At 43.2% G+C, this 25,743-nt stretch overlaps 1 protein-coding gene across 3 annotated transcripts in view; it reads left to right on the top strand.

Moving 5' to 3' along the window:
* The window catches only part of LOC146181918 (phospholipid-transporting ATPase ABCA1-like), a 76,098-nt gene extending 50,594 nt beyond the window's left edge, over positions 1-25,504 (top strand). For 2 of the 3 annotated variants that reach the window (XM_084576907.1, XM_084576908.1), the window contains exons 28-48: positions 990-1,025; positions 3,869-4,017; positions 5,571-5,698; positions 6,052-6,150; positions 6,795-7,040; positions 8,103-8,271; positions 8,915-9,084; positions 9,730-9,907; positions 10,221-10,336; positions 12,045-12,189; positions 12,317-12,440; positions 13,096-13,225; positions 14,501-14,621; positions 15,098-15,267; positions 16,194-16,335; positions 17,898-18,032; positions 18,273-18,376; positions 18,569-18,661; positions 19,231-19,477; positions 20,772-20,940; positions 25,023-25,504. In XM_084576907.1, coding sequence (XP_084433033.1) covers positions 990-1,025; positions 3,869-4,017; positions 5,571-5,698; positions 6,052-6,150; positions 6,795-7,040; positions 8,103-8,271; positions 8,915-9,084; positions 9,730-9,907; positions 10,221-10,336; positions 12,045-12,189; positions 12,317-12,440; positions 13,096-13,225; positions 14,501-14,621; positions 15,098-15,267; positions 16,194-16,335; positions 17,898-18,032; positions 18,273-18,376; positions 18,569-18,661; positions 19,231-19,477; positions 20,772-20,940; positions 25,023-25,090 — 2,939 coding nt within the window. In that variant the 3' untranslated portion in view covers positions 25,091-25,504. The remainder of the gene's footprint in view (positions 1-989; positions 1,026-3,868; positions 4,018-5,570; positions 5,699-6,051; positions 6,151-6,794; positions 7,041-8,102; positions 8,272-8,914; positions 9,085-9,729; positions 9,908-10,220; positions 10,337-12,044; positions 12,190-12,316; positions 12,441-13,095; positions 13,226-14,500; positions 14,622-15,097; positions 15,268-16,193; positions 16,336-17,897; positions 18,033-18,272; positions 18,377-18,568; positions 18,662-19,230; positions 19,478-20,771; positions 20,941-25,022) is intronic. The other variant, XM_084576909.1, reaches the window with a different exon arrangement.
* Positions 25,505-25,743: the final 239 nt, after the last annotated feature.

The raw sequence follows: 25,743 nt of genomic DNA, 5'->3' as shown, positions 1-25,743 counted from the left end.
GGGCTGCATACAATGCTAATAAGTATGCTTTGCTCTTACCAATCAACATTCTCATGGGAAACCTCTCGTCACATTTGGTCACGGGCTATTCCTGCTGAGCTATTCTCATACACATGATTGGATTAGCCTCTTCCCTAACACTATTTGTGCAAAATTACAGTACAAACTTATTTAATCACCATGAAACGGAGGACGGGAACCTTGTTGCTTTACACACTTCATGTAAGGACTTCATCAGGACTATTTAAACCAGGCCTATGCTGCAACAAACCGGGGACAAAAGCTTGTGCCGTAGATATTTCTCAGACCATTGTCATGAGCTTCACAAGTACTAATCGTAAGATCTGGGAAACAATTTGTAGGGTTTGTCATTCATCAGTCACATTACTTTTCTGCCCCAATCCTTTCATGTTATTTATAATTTAAAAAATGGAAAGACACAAATCATCTCCCCTCTTATTTTCGTGAAATCTAATACTTTTGAGGTGAATGTTAGAGACCCTGCATTATAATTTCCGTCATTGGAAGTGGCAAATGGCCTCGTTCAACCTTTGTCATAAAGTACCCTCCAAATTTTAAATTCATTTTATAGTTCCTGCTCTGCAGTGGTTGCATGGAGGACATTTTTTGGAATAAACAACGCTATCATTGTCATAACTGCCTATCTTGTCTTACCAGATGTTGCGACCAAATGACATAACTGAGTGTCATACCTGAAAACACAGAGATTGCTACCTGGCTGTGCCTAGATCACTTTTCTACCTTTGAGGGTGTGACGGAGCTATCGCTGTCACTTCTTTGACACTAGGACAATGCAGAGTGAGGCAGTTATTTATTTGGTCAAGTTTGGTCAAGTTATACGTTTGGTCAAGTGGGGCCTCTCTCTCTATCTGTGGTGGGTGTTGGCGGAGTTTTGTTGCTGTCGCTTACTGTTGCCATTATTGCCTGCCATGCGCTTGTTCCATGCATTGCTGGTGTCCACCTCACAGCCGCAAGGCAGCACCTGGCAGCGGATATGTCGTCTAGTGAGTCTCGCTTTTTGTTACTTTTCAGTTTGCACCGTTTCGTTTTGTTTTCGCCATCCTGTCCTGTTCAGCATTTGCACGTCCCGGGGTTGGCATGGGTATGCGGAAACCTTGGTTTTGCACTCCGCATGTTTGTTTGAGTCTTGTGTGACCTTGAAGACCGGGAGCCCCTCTTTGGGTGAAGGTGCCAAGACCTTGCATAAGAAGTCCTGTGGACTGCAGTGTGAATGCGATGGGGAAGGGCAACGTTTGCAAGGTTGAATTTTTGCCAGCCAAGCCAAGCCAAGTCAAGCCAGATCATGCTACTTTATTCACCCAGCATCATACATTTACAAAGCTTTAGGTTCTTAGGAAAAAGAACAAAAGCATCTTCTTGCAGTCAGAGTTTATAGCTGGGAAAATTAAGATGCGGGGTATGTACTGTGATATGGCAGCAGTATAATCCAGTCATAACGTTATCGAAATTAAGGTTTTCTGGCAACTTGCATGTTTCTTTAACTCTTGGTGCTGGGAGTCAAAGCACTTAAATGCTGCAATGAAGTCCACAATCTGCCGTAAAGCTGGTGCCACATTCTGAGTTTGAGTCATTTTGAAAGTGTCGTTTTCACTCTCGCCTCATTGGTAGAAATGCCGGAACTGGATGTGGCTGCTCAGGTGCTGATGAACTGTCAAAGAAACCGGACAGTTACCTCATTCATTCAACTTAACAACATAAGCTGAAGGACTGCAATAAGGTGCTGATGAATTTTTGGCTCGTCAGCGGGCTGTAGATTCTTTACAGGGCTTTTGCTTCATCTTATTTTGCCTATAAGAAATTTGGTGGATGACAGTTTTGGCCTGTTCTTCATTTTCTGATTCGACGGCTCCAAGGCATAACGAGAAGCACTGCTAAGTTGCAGAAAGTAGATCCCCTTCAGAAAAACAGATGGCGCCACTTGCAGAAAGTGAATCTCCTAAAAAACAGATGGTGCCACTATCGCTGAAAATATCATGTTTGTTTGCAAATGTTGAACGATGTTACACAGTGTAATGTACCACAACATGCTAGTGTTTACTGCTGTGTGATTCGTGTTCTAGAACACTCTGTTAGCTGTCGGAGCTTCCCACATCATGATTATGCACCCTGTGTGGCAACATGAACCCACTCATCGTGTGGATGGTCAGTCATTAGTGACGTGACCGGTGCCCGATGCGTTGTACGTGCTAGTTTTCAGGCGACTGTAGCATGTGTGCACTTCGTGCCGTGGTGAACCTTGGCTACTCTTTGAAAACTTTGCGTGATCTCCCAGTGCAAATACAGAGAAACACAGCAAGAAGTCTTTAACTCATCCCTTTTATTTGACAGCAAGTTATCACGACACCTTTGTGTAGTGAGTGAATGCATGCAAGAGCACCAGTCGCTTCTGCTCCTTTCCCTTCTCGAGATAAATTTCAAAGAGAGTGTTGTGAAAGCAAGTTAGCTTTCTGTTATGTACCACCTCTGGTGACAGCAGCCACCATCCCAAACGGGCTGACATCCACTTCAGACGTTTCCACCAATCAGGTGAGGGTGAAAGTGACACTTTCCAAAAACAACGCAGACTTTACTTATTGGCCTCTTATTATTCTGCACTAAACATTTACACTCACTGCAGGACTGATCTCTCAGCAGGAAAAGCATGCTAGTAAGCAGCGATGAGCAAGATTTCAAGTACCATATTTTACGGCATGGGTTTTTTAACAAAAAGTTTGCTGGTGCATCTTATACAAGGGTGTGTCTTATATGCATTTTTTTCTTTTTTTGGTGTGTTTGTGTGTGTGACCGCGCGCACGCCTGGGCGCACGGGTGTTTCAATGTGAAATTTGTCATGAAGTAGAGGGGTAACGGTTTCTGCAACTATGAAACTAGTGGTCTTCTTATGGAACCTAAGTATTAGTAATATGAAATGGCAGAATGTGGTGACATCTGCGCTACTCTCCCGCCCACACTGCCAAGATAAGCCGGGACAAACTGACTCACTTTTCCAGTTGCCATTTGTCTCGAATGTTTGTAGCCACGTGCAGCTATTCTTGCGTTTTTCGAAATTGTAGAAATTGTCACAGACATATCCATTCTTAAGAAAGAAACGTGCGACACTGCTTTTGAGCGAAAAATATTAGTTATTGTAAGGCGCGTGGAAATATTATTGGACAAGGCCAAGCTAGGCTAAGGTAGGCTATGGACAAGGCCAGGTTAGCACAAAGCAGTGCAAAGCAGGTGAGGGTTAGGTAATATGAGTCTAGTTCAGATTAAAGTGCAGTTTCACAGTGGCTCAGGATAATTAATCCTGAAGTGCCCAGCATTTGACATCTTCCGTTGTAAAATTCGCTGATTGGTCGACGGGACATGTGAAGTTATGAGCTCGTTTGACAGGCAAAGCCAGGTTAGGCTAGATTATTGGAGTCTAATTCAGGTCACTGTTCTGTGTTTTCGTAGCTCAGAAATGTTATTTCACCCCTGTGGTAAACTGATGCGCTAATTATAAAATAACACCTTGACAAAATAAAACCTTTTTTTTGCGTCCTGCACCGTACTCTGTTCAATTTCGTCACTGACCCTATGAAACAAAGCATGGAAACTGAAAACAACACAAACATCTTTGTGTCTTTTGTTTTGTTGTTGTTGTTGCTATTGTATCTGTTTGTTCTTCCTTTGTTAAAGTTTCTGCAAGCACCTAAACTGGTTCTGGGCACTTGTGAGCTCAAATCTGCACGAATCTGTAGCTCTGTTACTAACTTCATTAACATGCATGCATGCGGTTCTGCTCTACCTCTACCTCCCCCCCCCCCCCCTCATTTTTCTCCCCAACCGTCAACTGTGCCAGGAGGTGCAAATGGTGACAGTGACCTCCCCGCACCACCTGTTGTCAAGAAAGTGGCCGTGGGTCCCCTGCTTCATCGCCGGCAACTGGCAGCCATGTACCGGCGCCGCTTCATGCGTAATACGCGAAACTACAAGGGACTGTTTTGCGAGGTGCGTGACTCCAAGTGCAGCGCAGTTAAAGTGAAACTGGGGCCGCATTTCGCGTGAGCGATTTACATTGCCATTTATTTTACCTTTTAATTTGAAAGCACTTCTAATAAAGAACATTTATAGTAAAGAGCACCTGGCCATGGTGACATACTTCAACACTGACAGCCTGGAGTGCACATAGTCTAGCATTGCGAGGCCAATTTGGTTCGGGCAACTGATTATTGAATAGTGATAAAATGGTGCTCTTTGAGAGGGCTTAGCCACTAGACTCCTGAGCTGGTAGCAGAAGCCAGCTTTACAGGTCTGGTGGGAACTGTGAGTCAAAGCACGCGGTGCGTGGAGGGGGAGATAGTTCATAAAAAAAACTAAAAAAAGAATGAAAACTGGCTGTGAAGATGGAAAGAAAGGCAATGCAGGCCACTGTGGAAGGAAAGAAAGTAAAAGTGCAGTGATAATAGAAAAGGGAAGAAAAGGGCAAACGTTTGCAGCGGGGCTTGAGGCTGCGGCCACAAGATGGAAGCGGAGGCCCGGCTTTTGAAGAAGACATCGTGTTCACACAAAGCTTTGGTTTTCACATGGAGTCCAGTTTGTGTTACGTTTGTAGCCGCATTGTATTTATGCAAATGCAGTACTTCCACTAGACGTAAATGAAATCAAAAGTGCGATGACGGGAAATGCGATAATGGAAAAAATAAATGGTCTCGTACAGGGTTGATAGGATAATAAAAGGTATTTGCAAGCATCAACACTGTGCTTAAGTAAGTAGATTGTTAATTACCAAATGTCATCCTCATAGCTATGCCATCATAAAAAACTGTTACTGTTATAGTTAAGACACCAATATAGTGAAGATTTTTGCTGGTCCAAGTGGCTTTACTATAGCCGGGTTCTTCTCAATTGTTATGAGTTTCTCAGCGTTTTCTTGGAGAAAGGCTGAGGCACATTTTGTTTGTGCATTCACATATTCAATTATTCATTTTACACTACTTCACATACTTGTTCATTTATTTATTTATCGCATCCCTCGTTCAGTAAATCAGTCAACTGATTAATTAGTCAGTCAGTCATGTTACTGGCCAATTTATTACTGAATGAAGGCCAGTCAGTCAGTAAATTTTCTTTGATCAGCGCTACGGGCGGCTGGCACGTGAACAATGCAGCGAGGGATTACTGTGGATTGTGGTAGGCCAATCAGCAAACGTCAATCAACTTTCGGTGGTTTATGAACTAAGCCTACAATCTTAGATATCCAAGCTAGGAGAACACCTAATGTTAACGCAACCTCATCGCATAATGATTATTAGGCACCCTCATAACTTTTATTTTTTAATGACACCGAGGACTAATTGGATTTTTCTGTATTTATAGATTACTGCATTCAGTTGGCTGAGAGGCAGCTTTCATTGAAAAAAAAAAAAAAAGAAAGCTTTTATTGTATTAGCTTGGAAAGGTAAATGTGATTGATACTTTACACTATGCATTGCAATGGTGTCAGTATGGCTTCCAACTAATGATGCCATAACTTGTCTGTCCTTATCTCCATGCTCTATCAGATCATCTTGCCTGCCTTATTTGTGCTCCTGGCCCTGCTGTTCACCTTACTAATTCCACCAATGTCTGAAGAACCACCTCTGGAGTTGACACCGTGGGTGTACGGCCCACCGAACTATGTTTTTTACGGGTGAGAGGCAAGCATTTTGACAGGCTAGGCTTTACGACTTGCATGCCACTTATGTCGTAAAGCCAGCTTGACTAGGATTAAACTCTTGTGCACTTAATCACATAGTCTTGCGCAGCTAAGTTATCACCCTTTCTGATATTGAGAAACAAGTTTTAAAATGAAAATTTTTGCGGCTTCTCTTCATAAAGCTGTGCTATTTTAATCTTTTCGTTCTTAAAATCTGCGAAGCAAGTATGGCAAGTTTGTGATACGAGCAGTGGATGTTGAGCAGTGGCTGTTCAAGCCATTGTATGTCCTCTGCACGTTAGGGGGTTGTGGAAGGGCTGAACTTTTTCTGTGAACCTCTGTTTCAGCACCGAAGACCCATCTAGTTCATTGGCCCAAAAGTACACAGACAGCCTCCTGTCTCGAACAGGTTTGGGAGCCCGGTGTGTCAAAGGGGAACCTCTCAGGTGAGGCTCTAACTTTTGCGCACGTTTCTCGAAAGGAAAATGTCCACATATCTTCCACATGATTGGGGGAAAAAAAAAGAAAAACTGCACAAGCAGAAAGAAATTTTTGGCATTTTTGCCAAGTTTTTGGCATTTTATAAATTGGTCCTCAACTGTGGTTCAGTAAGTATCTGTTAATCACATTGTCATTTCAAAAGCGAGAGTTGTTCTGCAAAAACACAAGCTCAAAAGTACACTAGCATTGTGGAAGCACAAGTTGACCCAGCTTTTGAAAAATATAAGTTTGTTATCAGTCGCTCACTTCTCTGAGAGAGAATCTGTGCACCACTTTTTCGTGCAGTCATTCAAAATGTACTGAAAAGACCCCACATGCAGTGCGCATATCTTGTACACTGTCTTCAGAATCAGTTTTGTGTTCAGGAAGAAATAGTGTTAGTTTTATTAAAAGCAAACAAAATTTAGTCTCGAAGTAATTACCATACCCTTAGAAAAAGTACCTTTCACATTCTGAAGAAATGTTATTTTTGAGAGAAGTGCTCGGGATGGTTATATTCTCGCGAGCAAGCAGTCTTTGCAGGAAAGGTAACCTCTTTGTGAAGGCAAGTTTTCTCGTTATATATTTTTTTTAATGCTTTCCTCAACAGAGGCCTCAGGTGCGAAGAGATGTCCAACGGAAGTGTCGTGGTGCCCGGCGCCCCCTACGGCTACGAGTCCTCCGAGGCTGGCGGCACTTGCAGTTGTGCCAGTGGCGCCCAGCAGTGCACCCGTGACGCGGGTGGACCCACACCGCCAGCCGTTCGCATTGCCACCACTGATGTGATGCTCAATGTGACCGGCCGTGACGTCCCAGACTGGCTTGTCAAGACCTGGAATCCATACCACAAGACAAGGTGCTTTCTACTCGACTGCGAGTTGCGTTGTTGTGTGTTTCTGGGGATTTCATGCATGTTTCATGCTCCAGATTTCATGTTGTAATTTCAAACATGCACAGTTAATTTGGTTAGGCATTTTCTGTGTGGTGTGTTGAGCTAAAGGTTAGGCTAACAAAATGTCCATGCAGATTGAGAAACGATACAATTATTGAACAAGGCACATGTGCACAACTATACTGAGTGACAGCTCAGTGTAAATCCAGCTTTTCTTTTTGACTAGAGCCAGGAAGGCCATTAGAGGTGGTTGATTGCTAGCGTATCTATGTAGGGCTTCTCTCTCTCTCTTTATTCACTTTCATTTTTAATCTTTATTGCCTCATCATTGTCGTCAGCAAAAGTGTCACGCTTTTGTGGCGGCTCTGATTGGTTGAGACGGGATGACATCATGGAGGTCTCGACCAATCACAGAGCACCACCACAGTATGCGCGAATGCGTGCCTTCTATGGCCATATGCCAATCAATGATCAATTACTAATAAATGACTAATTGAATAATTGCTAGGCAATTACTAATAATTAAGTGCTAATTAATGTCAGTTGTGTAATTAATTACTAAATAAAGTCGCACACCCGATAAAGTCAACCACACAACAGTGAAAGTAGAACAACTGCAAAGATACAAGGAGCACGAACGATCTCAGCGCTGGTGAGCTGATGTCATCTCCCCCAAATGCTTGCACCTGAGGATAGACGCAAATTTGGCGCAGCACTCAGGCTTTCGCCTTTCATCACTTTAGTCGCCAAAGTGTCCTCAAATTTTTATAATAGTGGTACATTCAGAAACTTAAAGTGCCACTTATTATTGTTCACTTTTAATCTTCCTTGGTGAAGGAAGTGCATTTAAGCAATTGTTTTTATCAGCAAAGAAGGGTTACAGCACTCATTAAAGCTTTATGAGCATTAAAGCTCATTAAAGCTTTATGTTACTTAGCCTTGCTTGATGCATATGCATTGTCAGGTGATGTGCACTGAATACGGGCACTCTGCTGTGCTTAATTCCGGAAACGAATTGTCGTCTAGATTCGGCGGTGTCCAGTTTGGAGTCAAGAATCACCTCACCTCACTCAACATTACTGCCATCGAGGAAGCCGTCTCGAAGATGAATGCCCCCGGTGGCTTGAACTTGTCAGCTGCAGTCTTTGCTTTACGTCGTGGCGTGGACAACTCTCGAGTGCAGGAAAATGTCAAGGTTTGTTGCCTGGTCTTTATTCTTCTAAAATTTTCTTTTTTGCTTCTCATGGTCTTCAGAGAGAATTTAAAGCAAAAATTCATATGTAGAGGACTGATAGAGAGCTCACAAAGGGACCCTGAGAAATAATAAATGTTGGCTTGCATCAAAACCAAAATAGAGGTGTCGCCATCATTGATTGAATTGGCAAGTATAAAATGCACGTACCGGTGTCTGTTTTTTAATTTTTGGTGCACATTTCAGATGCTACACTGCCGTTCATTCGAAAATGATGGCAACCCGTCATTTTCAGTAAGGATGTCGCGAGTTTGCGTCAACCAGCAGGAAGGTTTTAAAAATCGATTTTCTGTGAATAAATGTATTCTGTGCTGCTAATCAAATGTCAGCATACCCAGAGAGACCTAAGGAATCAACTTTTACCAGGAAAGTATGTAGAGTGGGAATAGCTTCTTTGTTGTAACCATTTACAGTAGGGCCTGTGAAGTGGACAAACGAGAAATGCAGGGTTGAGGCATGCATCAGGTGTTTACAAGACCCAGAAAGCTTCTTTGAGGAACCCAAGGACTCTTCACAGTCCAGTTTGAGGAATTGTATTGTTGTCGTATTTGAGTAGCGTACTGACCGACTGTGTGAATCGCAACAGGTCTGGTACAACAACAAGGGCTGGGTCTCATCAGTGGCGTACATGAACGCCATCAACAATGTCCTCTTACGGGCACACCTACCATCCGAGGCTGTTGCCAGCCTGTACGGAATGTCGGTCATCAACCATCCGATGAACTTCACCCAAGCACAGCTCCAGGATGAACTTCTGTAAGTCACCGCTTGTGCTCTTTCAAATGCTCTGAGAGGGCTGGTTGGCTGGGAATGTACCAGTACTAGTATATTTTTTTTTTTGTAGAGCTTTTGGACACATTGCTGTCCGTAGTTATGATAGCACTCTGACACTGAATGAAGGTGTTGTCTGTAGCCACTTGGCTCTTCTATTGAAGGTTGAACATAATAATGTTAGTGGCAGTCATTTGCATAATCATGAAATGATTCATATTGCTCTAACTGGAGTCTGCGTTGGGGAAAATTAATTATTTTTGTCTCATGATTGAACGTCTTTGATGAAAGTGGCTGAAGCATTCCTGTCTACTAGATGCTACCAAAGCACAGTGCATGTAGGTTTTACTGTATTGCTTGATTCCGCAATCACATAATTTATAGCTGACCATTCTGCAGTATTTGTTAGTAGAGACTTTGTAATGCATATGGTTGCAACTGTAGAGAATCGAGTAAAAAAAGAAAATCCTCCAACAGTGGTTCACTAACCTTTTGAGGCTTTCCAAAGCATAATTCTAGAGGTGATTGAATTGCCTGTTAGTTACTTATATCTATTCGATGCCATTTGCCACCTTTGTTGCCCCATTAAAAGAATTACGTACTACTACACCTTCCCCTCATGACATGCAGGAAGCGTGGGGGCCTGAGCCTTCTCCATGCCACTTGCGTAATCTTCGCCATGTCATTTGTGCCAGCCAGCTTCGTCATGTTCCTCATAGAGGACCGCACCTCAGGCTCCCAGCACCTGCAGTTTGTGAGCGGCCTCAAGCCCTTCCTCTACTGGATCGGCAACTACACTTGGGACTTGGTAAGCAGTCTCTCTCTTGCTCTCTCTCTCTCTGTTTAAATCCCCTCCTTCCTGGACAGCTCTTAAAAAGCATGCTGGCAAGTTTCTTTTGTGGCTTGGTCTCTGGCATAGTTGTGCCTGAAATGTGGTACTTTGAATGGACTTTATTTGAGCATCTGGTTTATTCAAACTGTCTTTTTCTCCTATCATTGTCAAGCTTATTAAAAATGGTCCTATCGATTCGAATAGATCTTTGGGGTCCTTCGAATTACAACTGTCCAGAGTCGAGTTTTTTTTTTAGTTTTCAGACGGCTTTCGACCGTTTGCTTTCCAGTGTAACTACATTGTGCCAGCAGTGCTGTGCGTATTCATCTTCATGGCGTTCAAAGAAGAAGCGTACGTCTCCCACGACAACATTGGTGGACTTGTCTTGCTCCTGTTGCTCTATGGGTGAGCGGACATCTGATTTTTTTTTTAGTTTGAACAAAGCAAGATACTCTCTGCTTAATATGCAAGTTGTTTGCTGAGCATCTAATCATAACTTTATCGCTTGTTTGTAGATTTATTCAGTCTACCATTTTGTTTTTCTCAAGAGCATTTAAGTTTTCTCATCATTCTGGACAAGTAGCATGTGGTTGGGGGAGGTTTAAAACTTTACAATGTAAGCTATGTCTTTGGTTTTAATAAAGAAAGAAAGAAAGCTATTTCCAAAGCCGTCCACTATGGTGTCCCTCATAGCCTGAGTGACTTTGGTATTTTAAACCCTATAAGCTTTACTACGAAACTAATAAAGCTGCATTTCTAGTTTTCAAGATTAGGTAGCTAAGTGAATGTCCATGCTTTCAGTTAGCCATCATTATGCAATGTTCTAATTAACTTTGTCAGTTTGATAATTGGTAGCACAATAAAATATATAAAAATATGTTTTAAGCTTTGTTGGCAGTAGCAAGTTTGTCATGTGGAACTCAAGGTCTGCAATAGAAAAGCAATGAGGAAAATACAGAAAGCTTGGATTTACCATTGTCTGTTCATCACTGATCTGAAATCTAAGTGCAACCATTTACAATGGCAAAGGAAGCTAAAATATTGCTTTCCTTTGTAGCTACAAATGAAAAATTTTGAAGGTTGATTACTTCTCTGGTTAACATAAAATCTCTCATGAACACGGGGCAGGTTAAATTTTCTTCTGCGAGTGCGAAGTTCCTGAGTGATCATTTCCTTGATTTAAATCTACTCCACCTCAGAGAATTTCCGTAGATATATTGAAATAACCATAATGCAAAGAATGATTGGTGACCTAGACAGGAAAAGTAGAAAGGTAGGCTTGAAAATCAATATGCAGAAGACTAAGGTAATGTTCAACAGCCTCGGGAAGGAACAGTAGTTTACGTTAGGTAGCGAAGCATTGGAAGTAGTAGGCAAATATATCTATAGGACAGGTAGTAACTGCAGATCCGGACCAAGAAAGGGAAATAACAAGAAGAATAAGACTGGGATGGAGTGCATTTGGCAAGCACTCTCAGATTATGACTAGCAGCTTACCGGTATTGCTCAAGAGGAAAGTATACGACAGTTGCATCTTACCTGTTCTTACCTATGGGGCTGAAACGTGGAGGCTAACCAAGAGGGTTCTACTTAAGTTGAGGACAATGCAAAGGGCTATGGAACGAAAAATGGTGGGGTTAACATTAGGAGACAGGAAGCGTGCAGAGTAGGTAAGAGAAATAACTCAGTTCCTGACATTCTAGTGGAAATCAAGAAGAAATGGGCATGGGCAGGACATGTAGTGCGAAGAGAGGATAATCGATGGTCGCTTAGGGTGACAAACTGGATTCCAAAGGAAGGAAAGCGTAGCAGGGGGCGGCAGAAAGTTAGGTTGGCGGATGAGGTTAAGAAGTTCGCAGGGGTCAAGTGGATGCAGCTAGCACAGAACCGGGTTAATTGGAGAAATATGGGAGAGGCCTTCGCCCTACAGTAGGTATAGTCAGGCTGTTGGTGATGATGATAATGCTCTATTTCTACAACGCTTTACAAGGTTTGTGCACAGAAATTCATATTGCTGTCTTTAATGCACTCTTTGTCTTTTCGTTAATGACTGCGACATACTCCTTGATCATACTCCTTTGTCTTTTCTTGCCATGCTGGCGACATGCCGCAGGTGGTCAAGCATTCCACTGATGTACCCATCGTCGTTCATCTTCAGCGTGCCGAGCTCCGCATTTGTCACACTTGCCTGCTGCAACCTCTTTGTGGGCATTGTGAGCACGGTTTCGACGTACGTTCTGGAGCTCTTTGACGACAAGGTAATGTTCTAGAAGATGGAAACACGTCACTCTGTTAGTAAGCGTGAGAGAACTCATGTCCAGGGTCTTTGTGCAGTCCTTGGGTGTCTTATTTGCCATTTGTCATGATGCTGTTTGCCATTTTCAGGAGCTCCAGTCAATAGCCCGCATCCTGCGCAAGGCCTTTCTTGTGCTTCCACAGTACTGTTTGGGGAGAGGGCTGATGGACATGTTCTCCAATCACCTCACAGCCGAAGCTTTGGCACGTTTTGGTAAGCTCTACACCTGCGGTAAGCTCTACACCTGGGTTCGTGATCGGATTAAAATGCTAGACAAGGCATTGCTGGTTTTGCCGTCACGACCTTGCCATCTCGACCTAGCCCTCTTTCACAATATTTGTTTATTAGGCTGTTGTCTTTATAGCCCAAAATAACCATTTAAAAAATTTTCATAGTTTGCCTCTTTACATGGACTGGGGCTTTTAAACCTTGAAATTGAGTTCTTTGTGCTCTGGGATGGAAATCCAGATCGTGTTTTAAAAAACTGCACAGACTTTAGTGTGTACGGCCCAGCCTACTTTTATTTATTTATTTGTTGCTAACTATGATTGTGTTATGCCACAGGCAAAAAAAAATTTGTACTCATAATTTAGCAAGGGTGGATGAAGGATGATGTGAGAGGTATTTGATGGTTCTGCATTGTAGGAAGTTGGTTTTTGAAGATGCAGCTCTGCTTGATGGTGTCACAGTAGGACTAACACCTAGCAAGGTGCTGCTTTGGTTGAATCCAAGCAGTAACAGTGTTAGTTAGGGAGAACAATAGTACTGTGTGTCAGTCTTCTTTTCAATATAATTTGGTGCTAGGTAAACGGCAGTGTTGGTTTGAGACATTCGCTGCAAGTTTTGGGTTCGATGTGCCGCGTCCCAGGCTTGAAGACCTTCAAGCACCCTTTGGAATGGGACTTCCTGGGCCTCAACCTCGTGAGCCTTGCGGTCCAAGGCGTTGTGTATTTTGCCTTCACACTACTGCTCCAGTATCACTTCTTCATACGGAAAAGGTTTGTGCACGTGATTGCTTGAGTTGCTCTTTTTGCATTTGCATGTGTGTAGGTTGCGACAGCATACTACCTATACAGTAGAACCCCACTAAAGTAAACTTGGGTATAGTAAAAACTCTGATATAGTAAAGTGAAACTGAAGTCCCTGTTCATCTTCCATAGACAACTGTACATTTCTCCCCCTTTATAGTCAAGACGTTTTTGGTAAAAATCGGTTATAGCAAAGTGCGCCTGGCCGCGGCGACGACTCCCGCGTTATGATATCGCCACCCGCGCACTATCGCCACCCGCGCACTACCTAGAATCGCGAGGCAAAGATTTTTTGTATTTGAAAATAGAAAAATAACATTGAGTGTTCATTTAAATGGCTTTACCGCCAGACTTAGTAGCATTCAGGAGAAGCCTACTTTATGGCAGCCTTGAAGCCGTGAGGAAAAGCATGCAGCGTGTATAAAAAAAAAGTAAAGCTGTCTACAAACATGGAAAGGAGGCGACGTGGTCCATTCAGAAAGTAAAGGAGAGTAAAAGTGCAGCAAGAAGTAGAGAAGGGGAAAAAACTGGCGAACCTTCACAGCATTGTGCAGCACAAAGCATGAGGCAGCGGAGGCAAAAAGTGGAGGTGCAGTGAGTGCGGTCTTAGAGCACTTGAGTTCCACACACATTTATCATTTATTGCCTTTTAAAAGACGTAATCAGCAAAAAGTTTTCATGCAAGGCTTTGGTTTTCACATGATATCGAACTTGGTTGTATTCGTAGCCACATTGTCCTCATGCTTAAGAGGTACTTCCACATGATGTAAAAAAAAAATTTTGTAACAAAAAAATGCACGGAGGTGATAAAGGTGAGATGGAAGATATTTCAGAGTTTTTTTTTTTTAAGCAACAAGACGTGTTCAGTAAGTGCTTATTTAACTGCCATACAGCGTCTTCAGGACCATGTCATCACCAAAACTGATATAGTAAAGACCCTGATATAGTAAATATTTTTGCTGATTCCAGGGACTTTACTATAAAGGGGTTCTACTGTACAAGAAAAAATATATGTTAAATTAGGTTCCATAAATTTAAGAGCTCGCCCGATTGCTGAATGAACCTTATGTTCTTACCTACTAGCTGTAACATTTTAAGCATTGATTTTTAAACTAATTGGCCTCTGTAGTGCATATATACTCTATATAGTTTGATATTTGCATGCATTTCTTGCCATGGCAGACAATTTTAGGTTACAGCTCTGATAGTCGCATTTTGTTTCCTCTTTCCCGGTCTCACAATTAGGCAACGGCCAATTCCATTCGACTCAAAGGACCTCTCAGACCAAGATGTGGTACAGGAAAGAGAGCGCGTGCTTTCTGGGCAAGCAAATGACTCCATACTCAGGGTGGTGGACCTCACTAAGGTGAGCCATTGTTCTTCAAGACTTTGGCTGTTTTTAATCTGTATTCATTGCAGGCATAGCCAAACAGATATAGAACACAGGTCCAGAACACAGTTATCTTTCTACTCTGCCAGTTTCTGTGAAGATGTGCTATGTCCAGACATGAACATTTTGACATGAGGGTTGGGCATGGACGTGGTGTTTGGCTTTGGTTATCACATGTGGAGCACTGTCAAATTAGATCAGTCACCAATATGTTGAGGCAGGAGTATCTGGAAAACATTGCCACAAGAGCATCAGTAGCCTATTTTTCATCACCAAGGGCAACAAAATATGCGTGACTACAGAGCTATTAATGCTGCCCACATTGTTTTTTAGGGCAGTTCTACATTCAAAGCCTGCACGTGCCAGAGACCTATAAATTTGTATTCTTCACTAGCTGTTATTACTTACCTATGTTACCTACATTTCTTGACTTTTCACTTTTATTCACCCAGGTCTACCGAGCTGGCCAGCATCCTGCCGTGGATCACCTCTGTGTAGGCGTCAGGGCGGGTGAGTGCTTCGGGCTGCTCGGAGTGAATGGTGCTGGAAAGACCACCACGTTCAAGATGCTCACTGGCAACACGGAGGTGACGGAAGGAAACGCCTACATCTCAGGCTACAGGTCAGTCGACCGAGACTGTTAAAAACTGCCCATGTTATGGTGGATCTCTAACGTCAGCCCTCAGTGTTGCAACTTTTTGCGTTGTTGTTCCAATGTTGTCACAGATTCCAGTGTTGAGTAGGCGCGGAGGATTTGTTGAGCGACTTGCAACTGCATGCTTCCTTATATATGGAGCGTAGAAGACAATGCGAATACAGTAAAATCTCGGTGATACGAATACCGTTGATACGAATTTCAGGATGATACGAATTCACGAAATTCCCCGGCCAGAGTGCATTGTGTTTAATGTGCAAAATTTCGGGTGGTCCAAACACTCTCCCGCGCCACTACAGATGATACGAACGCGCGAACTGCGACCGCAGCCTTGAGCACTATGCACTGTCCGCACATCGTTGACTCCGCGATCGCCAGCCATGCTGTATGTACGCATCACGAGCAGTTTGCGGTGACACGTGTTCCGCACCTCGCCGACGTCACGATTTTCTTTCGGGCTCACGCCGTGAAAAGCTTTCAGCGGCGTGTGGCCCACAAACCGCAAACTTCGCAACCGCCGTAGCTGGCAGCGCCGTACGCGGCAGGTGCACATGGACCGGACATCGCTGGCTCCACGAGCAGTTTGCGGCGCCACGCAGCCCGCTCATCGCCATCTCCAGTCATGCTGTCATGATACGAATATTTGGACGATACGAATTTTTTCGTAATCCCGTCAGATTTGTATCACCGAGGTTCAACTGTATATCAATGTCTTGATTCTGGTCTTGGTGGTTATATTCTAATAGAGTCAAAATACAATAAATCCTGTGTACGTGGCCTAAATTAATATGTAGTTCTTCATTACGGCATCCTTTGTAGCCAGTATGTTGCTTCAGGATGTTCAAGCTGATAATTTATGGTTAAGTTTAATTACTATGCTCTTTCATTTTCAGCGTACGTACCCAGCTAGACTTGGCGCGGCAGAACGTTGGCTACTGCCCACAGTTTGATGCGCTTGACCCTTTGCTCACGGGGTGGGAGCACTTGGAATTCTACGCTCGGCTTCGCGGAATACCTGAAAAGTATGTTCAAAAGGTTAGTAGCCTTTCAACTTGTTCCCTGTGCATCATTTCACTCCATAGTCGAACACAACTCTGTTACTAGTTATTTGCTCTATCAGGTAGAGGTTAGGTAGAGTTTAGGTATAGAGACCAGCCTCAAGGCTTAACGATCACTTTTTACTTTACTGGAGCGTTTTATGCTACAGGGTGGAGCTCCGCTTTGCTTTCGTTACATCACGCGGTTATTTGAGGTCTAATTTCTTGTTTAGTTTGACTCTTTATTCTGTGCTGTTTTAAATTTTGGCCTTGAATTATTTCTGGCCTTGTGTTTGTCTTCTCTTTCATTTACTCTTGAGGAACAGTGCAATAAAGGTGGGACATAAATAAGACAAGCGCTGACTAACAACTGAATGTATTGAAGGCCGAAAAGTTAAATATGTATACAGTGGCAGCCAACAATCTAAAAGGTATATGTTAAAACTGACAGATGTTAGAACAGAGCCAGAAAGGTGAAATCGCTGTCACGTGTGGGTGGGGGCAAGGTATTCTAGTTCCTTGTCATTTAATGTCACAGAAGAAATACGCCCTTTTTGCCATGATTGTAGATGTCATAGGCTTCCATGATTTTGCATGTCACCTTGTTTTATGGCATACCATGTTTATAAGGGACCACAACCGGTCCTCTTTTTCTTCTTACCCACACCGGGCTGACCACTCTTCACTCTTTTAAGCAGCATTTCTCAAGTCCTAAAAAGAATTTGAGCCAGGTAGCTATTAGTGTGCAGGACTTGTGCAACAATGCTGTCACCAATCCTGTCATTAAACAATAAAGAGCGCATTTCAGGCATGATATTTCTGTGCCTACTTTGATTGGCTTGGAATGAGCTGATGTAAAATTCAACAAAGGTTCAGCAGGCCTCGGGCATAACACCAGTTAAAGTCGGATTTAAAAACTGAAGCTGATTGTCACTGGGAACCTCGGTTGTGAGCTTGAGTCTGCTCCATAATCATTGAAAACTCATTGAAAACCTTCAATACATGAACAAGCGCTTTGGGGAATTCGGGAAGGTGCTTGCATGGGTGATAACCAAGTAGTCATCTATTTACCTAGAAATATGCGTGACCATAATCGGTGGAACCGTGGATCCTATCTATACAAACAATGAATGTGTACCAACTCACCCAAATCTCAGCTTTACTCGGTATGTTTCAGTTATTAGCCGGAATTTAGGGGAAACCCCAAGGTGGAGTAGAACGGACCAGGGCAAATTTTTCTTAAACTACAAAGTTTCTTAGAAAGCTGTATATAGGTTTTCTTTCTGGCCGTATGGTTGGGCTTTGGTGTATGTTATTGAGTAATTACGCCCTTATTATGTTTATGCTATGGCTGTCGCAATGACTTATTTCTTGCGGTGTATTCGAAAGCAAGATGACATGTTGTTAAAAAAAATGTCGCATTAAAATGCTATGTTGAAAGACACGAGAACTTTTGCTTGCCAAACATTTTCTTAGCTCCAATAACAGCTGTTCAAAAGGTTCTGCCACGGATTCTATAGTTTCAGAAGATATCGGCAGATTTTGGTTTCTGTCTTGCAGGTTGCCGACTGGGGTATCCGGAAACTCGGTCTGCATCGTTACGCACATCGATGTGCCGGAACATATTCGGGTGGCAACAAGCGGAAGCTGAACACTGCCATCGCCTTGGTTGGTGACCCTCCGTTGGTGTTCCTGGTAAGGCCCATTCAGAGTCCCAGTAAAATCACCATGTACCACTACTACTACTATACATTTTCTTCCAAGGTGTGGCCGGCAGCGACCCTCTTATTTATCCATCCATTTAATCACTCTTTTGGTGATTTATTCATTGGCTTTGGGATTGGGCATTTAATTGCTTGCTAGTCAGCTTGCTTTTTGGAATATCCATCTCCCACTAATCCATGGTATTTTTCTTCCTTAAATACGCTTGTTTAGGATGAACCTACCACGGGGATGGATCCCAAATCTCGTCGCTTCCTTTGGGACTGCATCTTAGACATCGTCCGAGATGGCCGCTCGGTCATCCTGACATCACACAGGCAAGTCGCACGTGTTGTACACTAACTGTTATCACATAAACGCGCAAGTGTAGGCAAGTGTTGGTCGGGCAGGATATCATCAGAAGAAGGCATCTTCGCTGCACAGGCTGTCATATGAGCCTTTTGTATCATCTTGAACTGCTGTCACGAAGCACTGCTTGCGTCATGACATATTTCTTCTGATTTTTGCAGTATGGAGGAATGCGAAGCACTCTGCAGTCGCCTGGCAATCATGGTGAATGGGCAGTTCCGCTGCCTCGGGAGCATTCAGCATCTCAAAAACAAGTGAGCGTGCATACTTCGCTCTTTGAGCTTTGCTTACAACTTTTCTTTGCAAAACTATTCACAGCTGTGTAAGTGTAGCTTCTGGAATCTTTAATCTGGAAAAAGACTTAACACTGTGGTAGCGGACTGAATACAAAACAACGCTTTAACTTTGCTCAGCTTATTGTCTCTTTTCTTTTCTATGTGTATTTTGTTGGAAGTAAAGCTTATATCCCCGGAATATTTTATATAGGTTATGCAACGGTTTCACCAGTGGATGAAATGCTTGATCTCAACTGTCAGTCACAAAATGTGGCTTTTTCCAGCTAAATGCAAAAGTACAGCTTCACAGATTATTTCTTGCGAGGACCAGTCACAATGCACACCGAGTTACTGGAGCGAACAGTTTGCATTAAAATCGCTGAGTGTAACGTGTGCCCTGTTTATTCCAGGGGAAGAAATATTATTTCTGCAGAAAATTCAGACATCCTGCACTTGTTGGTTTTTGAAAGCAGACAAAGGGTGCACCGGAGTATTTTACAGTGACGTCAGCTAGTGCAGAAATAGATTTGCATGCATTTCCCACGCAGGTACGGTTCTGGCTACACGGTGACGCTGAAGGTGGGCGGGGCGTCGGCCGAGCTGGCCCACGTGGCGTCTCTGATGGAGCGATCGTTTGGTGCGGCCAATGCACAACTGCGGGAGCAGCATCTGAACCAGATGGAGTACCAGGTGTCTCCCAGCGTGCCCCTGGCCGTCCTTTTCCGGCGACTCGAGGCTGCCCGCGAAAGCTCGGCGCTAGACGATTACTCCGTCACGCAAACCACCCTTGATCAGGTGAACTTTTAGTCTGTAAGCAATTGTTTAGGGAGAAGGGGTGAAATGTCAAGTGAAAGCCTGCCAGGCTGTGTTCACAAAATCTGCCATCAAAATGTGTCGCCGGATGTCATCATGTCATCACCTGGTGACGTCATATTGAGTCATTGATGATTAATAGTTTTGATTAATGATAAAATATACTGATAAAAGTTATAATCATTGCTAGTTAATTATTAACTAAATAAATGATTACTGAAGTTAATTAATGATGAATATACTTAGTCATCAGATAATCATTGATGACTTAATTAGTTATAGGATGATTAGTGGTATGTAGATAGCGATAGGTAGTTAGTAAAAACATCATGGCCGCGCTAATGCTTTCACATCCTTCCAGTGCAGTTTCTGCCGTGACGTCCAAGGTTTTGTAGGCGGCAGTGAATTGTATTAACTGATTATTTCTGCATACTACCCGTAACCACTGCTTTAACAAGGCCCTTACATTGTCCTCAACCACTTAATGGCTGCTATGGTTGCAAAGCACCATTGATGTCAAAAATATATTATGGTGATCACTCTCAACAAATCTTTTGCCTTCATAATTGTGGCACTTAACTCTTTAACATTTTTGTAACAGTACTGTTGACGACAAGCCGGGCTTCATGACTTCATGGTCATTTGCTAAACTTGATGAAAGCGAACTGGGACTCAATATTCTGGTTTGTTCTCCATAACACCCACAGCAAACTAGAAGACAGAAAAACGTGCCTTTGTTTTGGCTAGAAAACAAAATTTTCCTCACCACAACTCAGAGTATGAATCTATAAAATTACAGCAGCATTTTTTTTTTTTTTGTTGTTTATTTAGAAGTAAGCCTGACACAGTATTGTGGTACCGCACCAAGTTTGTTGGTTCTGAAATCGAAGTGCTATATAAACTGTAGAGTATGCAGTAAAATGCTGTTTCATGTATGGATGCAAGTGGATATTGAGGATTTTCCCTCTATTGCTTCTTGGCTCTATTTGCTCTGCATTTTTTTTCTCTCTTCCACGGCAGCATTCAAGTAAGCAGTGCACATTTCAGCCAGTGTCAAGTTATAGCCACAGTTTTAGCATCTCATTTTAGTTTAGAAGAGCTTCCCTCTATGATAACCTTTCTGTTCAGGTTATGATCCTCTACATTAAACAGTTTTCACGAGTAAAACCGTTTCCAAAGAAACAAACTTCAGAGATTTTGTTTACCTTTTTCTCTTTCGCAAGTTATTTTGCAAGAATTGAAAATGTGCACCTGTGTTTGATGCTCCCACTAACAGGTGTTCATCAACTTTGCCAAGCAACAAGGCGATGTCAAGGGTGAGCAGGGGGATGTGGAAAGCGATCTACCATCATCAACGCTTCCGTCGTCTCCAAAAGCCATACATCCCGGCAGTACCGCGGTCGAGAAGCTCACACCCGTTGTCAGCATAGGACCCACTTCCACTGGCAAGTGTTGTTTTTAATTCATAATTTTTTTTCTTTCACAAAGTGTGCTTTCACATGAGCTGCGATGGAATGCTACGAAGCATGTGCTAGAGCACACTGTGATTAAATAAATTCTTAACACTTTCCTGCCCATGGGAAATGGGGTGATTTTTTGGGTGGTGTCATTAATATTTTTTTTTCTTTAACAAAACTTGCTTGGTACAGGAGTAGTGTCTAGTATCCAATTGTAGAGGAGGAATTCCTCTTCACATTGGTATTAGTGACAATCAACATATCTATTGAGTGAATGCTGAAAAAAAAACAACTATCAACAAAAAATTGTAGTAAAAAAAAACACACAAAAGCGTCAAAATTTCTTGACACAAATATAAAATAAAAAATTTTCAAAGTATAAGTTTTTTACAACAAGGACCACTGCAGCAAATTCTAGCTTTCTGTGTACTGTATTCGCTGTGTCAAGAAAGAACACAGTAGTCGAGGTCGACTCCTAGCTGTCCTCTAGCTGAAAACACGACTCCCTGCGCTGCTGGCGGCAAGTAATACTATCAAAAAGACGTTATCACTCTGCAGATAACAGTTGTGACCTTCAGAACAGTGATCTCTTCCAATCAGCGCGCAACAAAAGCGGAACTTTTTGAGGGTGAAAGCGAAACTTATCGGGACATGGCTGTCAGTTTTCTGGATCGGTTTGACGTAGTTTCGCTGTCAGTGTTGAAGTCAGAAGAGCTGAATTCGTCTTCTGTGTCATCACTGCTGCTGTTCACATCCAAGAAAGAGCTCTCCGATGTGTCAACTTCTTCAGAACCGTGCCATTTCCGTGCAGCAGGAGCGCATAACATTGACGCCATGATTTAAACAAGGAGCGCCGATCACCTGACTCCGGAGACCATCTAGACGCCGGAATTTCCCACTGGATAATGCCACTTGTCAAGGAGCGCTTCAAAAGTGGGAAAATTTCAAATCGTGAAACCATTGAGAGCAGGCTATCGATGGGAATAGGCACGGACAGGAAAGTGTTAAGAAGCCCCATTAGTGCCCAAAAAGCTCGAGCGAAATCAATAAAATAGGTAAAGAGAGCAATTGTTCAGAAACGATAATTATTAGATGCATGTGCATTGAACAGAATTGGGGGCTCACTTAGGCTCTTCTGTTGAGGGAATGATGCAATATTGTTGAGGTCTCCCGTCTGGGGCTCCCCTGTTGGATCCCCGTTCATGTATATCTGCATCGCTACCCACTTAACCTCAAAGCCTTTATTTGTGCCTATTATCTTGCACGTGTTCATTAGCATATATCCTTAAGATACCTGCTATAGGGAACCCAAGCTCAAGTTTCGTCACGCGACGGCAGCGCCGCATTCCTGCCGTGGTGGCGAAATGTGAAATGATGGGACATCGTCGGAGCAGACGTTCCGCTAGCTTCCAGTGCACGTGCGGCGATCGAGTTGCGCCTGGCGGTTATTTGGCGATATAAAAATGCTTCCGCTGATGTGAAAAGGAAGTACTAAGTAGCATTGTGTCACGGGCAGTCACAATAGTAGGCGAGGCACCAAGAGACAAGGCTCACGTGTGAAACTTTGCAGATTCCTTTGGAAGCGTCTCGGCAAGACCTGTTTTCCAACCACATGACAGCGTTCTGAGAAGGCTCATGTTCTTTGTGGAAAAGAAAAGAGACAATTTCCCCTTTCTTCGTAAACTCAGAAATGTTGACAGTTGACAAAGATGGCTTGGAGAGGCATCAAAAGAGTACAATGGTATACGTAACACCATGCAAAGTGAAGAGGATAGAAGATTATCCTACTCTTCGTTCCCTGCATGTCTTGTTTTGCCGATTTTCTGTGCTCTCTTCCTGCTTTGCGAGTCCTCTGAAAGCAACCAAATCAACAGATTTGACGTCCGCGATTGATACCGATGTGTGAATGTGCCCTAAATGTCCACAGCTGCCTTTTCATTTTTAAAATGACCAAGAAAATGTCTAGGAACGAGGTCTTTTTTTTTTCAGGGGTTGGGGCAACGTTGGAAAACATGCCTTTCTGAGACGCTTTTACAGATTTCCACAAACTGGCCAATAAATGAATCAATTATTATTATTATTATTATTATTATTATTATTATTATTATTATTATTATTATTATTATTAATAACGAAGATATGTCAGAAGTGCAGTACAAAAGCGATCCTAGCTATGGCTCGATTGACACTACTCGCACGGAGCACCCCATTCGCATCACGGGGTTTGTGAGTGCAAACCAAATACCATAAATAAAGTACAACCATTGAATAAGAACCGAAATAAAACACAATGTTGCACAAGCTTGGATTTCACCTGCCTTCCAAGCCAGCAAGCCGGTTAGGTCGCTTGCAGCGCATGGAGCACGCATGTGCTTATGAGATTGCTAGCGTTCTTGCCTTTGAAGAAACACCTCTTTCAGACTATATACTTATTCTTCTACTGCAAGATTTGTTTTGGTAACATCGTAATTAATAAAAAACAAAACCGTATATAGATCTCATGCTAAAGGCCAAAACGATGGTCAACGAGCGAGCCACTTATTTCACAGTACGATAATACTTTAGCAGTTTTTAAACATATTATATACGACAATATAGTTACATAGCAGACTTACCTGGAGATGCACTTCCTACGTTTTCGCTAACGTGGGACGCATTCACAATCAATATTTACTCATCTCCGTCTGTTGTCTGCTCTACAGTGCAGACGTGAATAAAAAGTTTTTCACCTATAATTAAGTATCCTTCATGGAAATACGTGTCAGGTTGCTCATTCAAGACGGAACGCAGGTGGCATGTCGCGATGCACCTGCCAGGGTGTATCAGGGCGCGTGCTCAGGCGAGAGAAAGTGCGCGGCGCACGCCGTGCAGGCAGCGAGCTGAGCCGGTGGCATCCCAGTGCATGCTTTTCTGTCACAGATGGCAGCCGGATCATTCCAGTGCGCGACAAAGCAGCGCAAGACGTCTGTACGTGCGCGGAAGCGAGAGAGCGAAAGGAGAAAACGTGCACGGGAGCCTAGGTGGTGCCTCCGCGAGTATCCCCAGTTTCTATATTTCTGTCAGAGATGGCGCTCCCTGTCAGGAGCAGCAGCGCCACTCGACGGTACTTTGGAAGCCTATATGAAAGACTGCTCAGTATGGATATCTACAAGGCCTCGCTGTTACCAAGCTGTTGTACGGATGTGTTCATGTTGCTTAAGAGTATTGTATCTTACTCATTGCCCAGGGGTCCCAGGAGGCTCAATTTTCGCACCCCCTCACGTCTGAAAGCTCCTGCCAACGTGACATTGTCTCGTGATGTCGCACAACCCAACTGCCAATCAGTGCATGGCCATGTCATCTGCCAGCTACTGCCACCTGCCAGAACCATGCCCATGATTTATCGCTCACAACACCGATGCCAGGTTTTCTAAGCAATAAGGTTTTAACGCGTTATAATAAAGGAAAAACCAAATCCAAGCCTTCAAGTTACACTTGCAAGCTTACTCTCCAAAGCTGACCGGTGCACTAATGTTTTTTGGTGCATTTGTAATGTGATCACTCATTAGAAGAAGTTTGGCACGTTTCTAACGTCATCACTCATTAGAAGAAATTCTTTTTTTTTTTTTTTGTCGTATATCACATGCTGCAAAACTTGGGTCAGGTTGTCCCATTAGCCGCAGGCGGCAAGCATTTAAGCATAGTGCCACTGTGTATGAGACATGCGTTATATTTACACAGACCTTCTGCAAGTTTTACAGAGCACATTTTATTGAAACTCAAAGTATCCTGGCATAAACTTCAAAGCTGCTCATTCTCTAATAAGGGTCCTGTTTTAGGATGTTGAAAGCACTGTGGAGAAGAAGAAGTGGGTTTTAATATGCAAATCAAACACGCTCGATCATTGAGTCATGAAACAATGCTGCCGCTTGAATTACGACAGCAACACTTTATTTTATCAGCTAATGCCCACAACACTGTGTGACGACCTCGGAAAGAGTTTCGGCTGGCACGCATTTTTGCTAGCAGGAGAGGTGGCGGGCATTTATTTTGTCTGCTTTACTGACTTACTGACTTGTCTTTATATGCAGGTCCCCTCTCGCGAGGCCAGGAACTCATCGAGCTCCCGGAGTGGATCCGAGAGACTGATATTGTTTGAAAGACTGCCAGTGGCAGTGACTGCATCACAAGGTTTTTCTCCAACTGTGATATTACAACCACCATCGAGTGAGCCAGTGGCACGGCCTCTCCTTCTCCCTCTTTCGGTGAACCCTAAGAAAGGGAAGAACCTAATGCAAGTGCAAAGCACAACAGTGTTCCATCCAAACTCTCGGTGACAGAAGCGGGTGATGTGGCTTGTTTGTTGTTTTTATTTGTTAATTTGTCTCGTTTTTTTTATTTTTATTTTTTTCTTTAAACAGTTGTGGCTGTGTGGTTGAGCGCTTTCGAGAGACGGTGCCGATGTTTTTAGTCGCATAGTATATTGTGACCAGAAACTCCCTTACCGTTGGCCATTGGAATAGTTCAAGTGAGTCGGAGTGTGAATGTGACTGTCACATGACTGTATGGTCACATGATCCCTGTGGGTTAGGTCACGGCTGGACTTGGAAAGAAAGAAGTGCGCGCATGGAGTACAAGAAATGGGCGTTCTCCCATCTCCCTCATTCCCAGCTCCACCACTCGTTCCACGTTTTGGCTTTAAGAGTCATCGCAGCATTTTCATGTTTTTGTGATTGAGCATTCTAGCCGCAGGAGAACCAGTGAAAGTGACTCTGCAAAAACGTTTTTGATTTTACGGGAATGTCTCGCGTG

Source organism: Amblyomma maculatum, chromosome 8 (assembly GCF_055883805.1).
Source record: "Amblyomma maculatum isolate TAMU_Amacu chromosome 8, ASM5588380v1, whole genome shotgun sequence".
Taxonomy (NCBI): domain Eukaryota; kingdom Metazoa; phylum Arthropoda; class Arachnida; order Ixodida; family Ixodidae; genus Amblyomma; species Amblyomma maculatum.
Note: the sequence above shows the minus strand (reverse complement) of the source record. Positions and strands in the feature narration are given on the sequence as shown.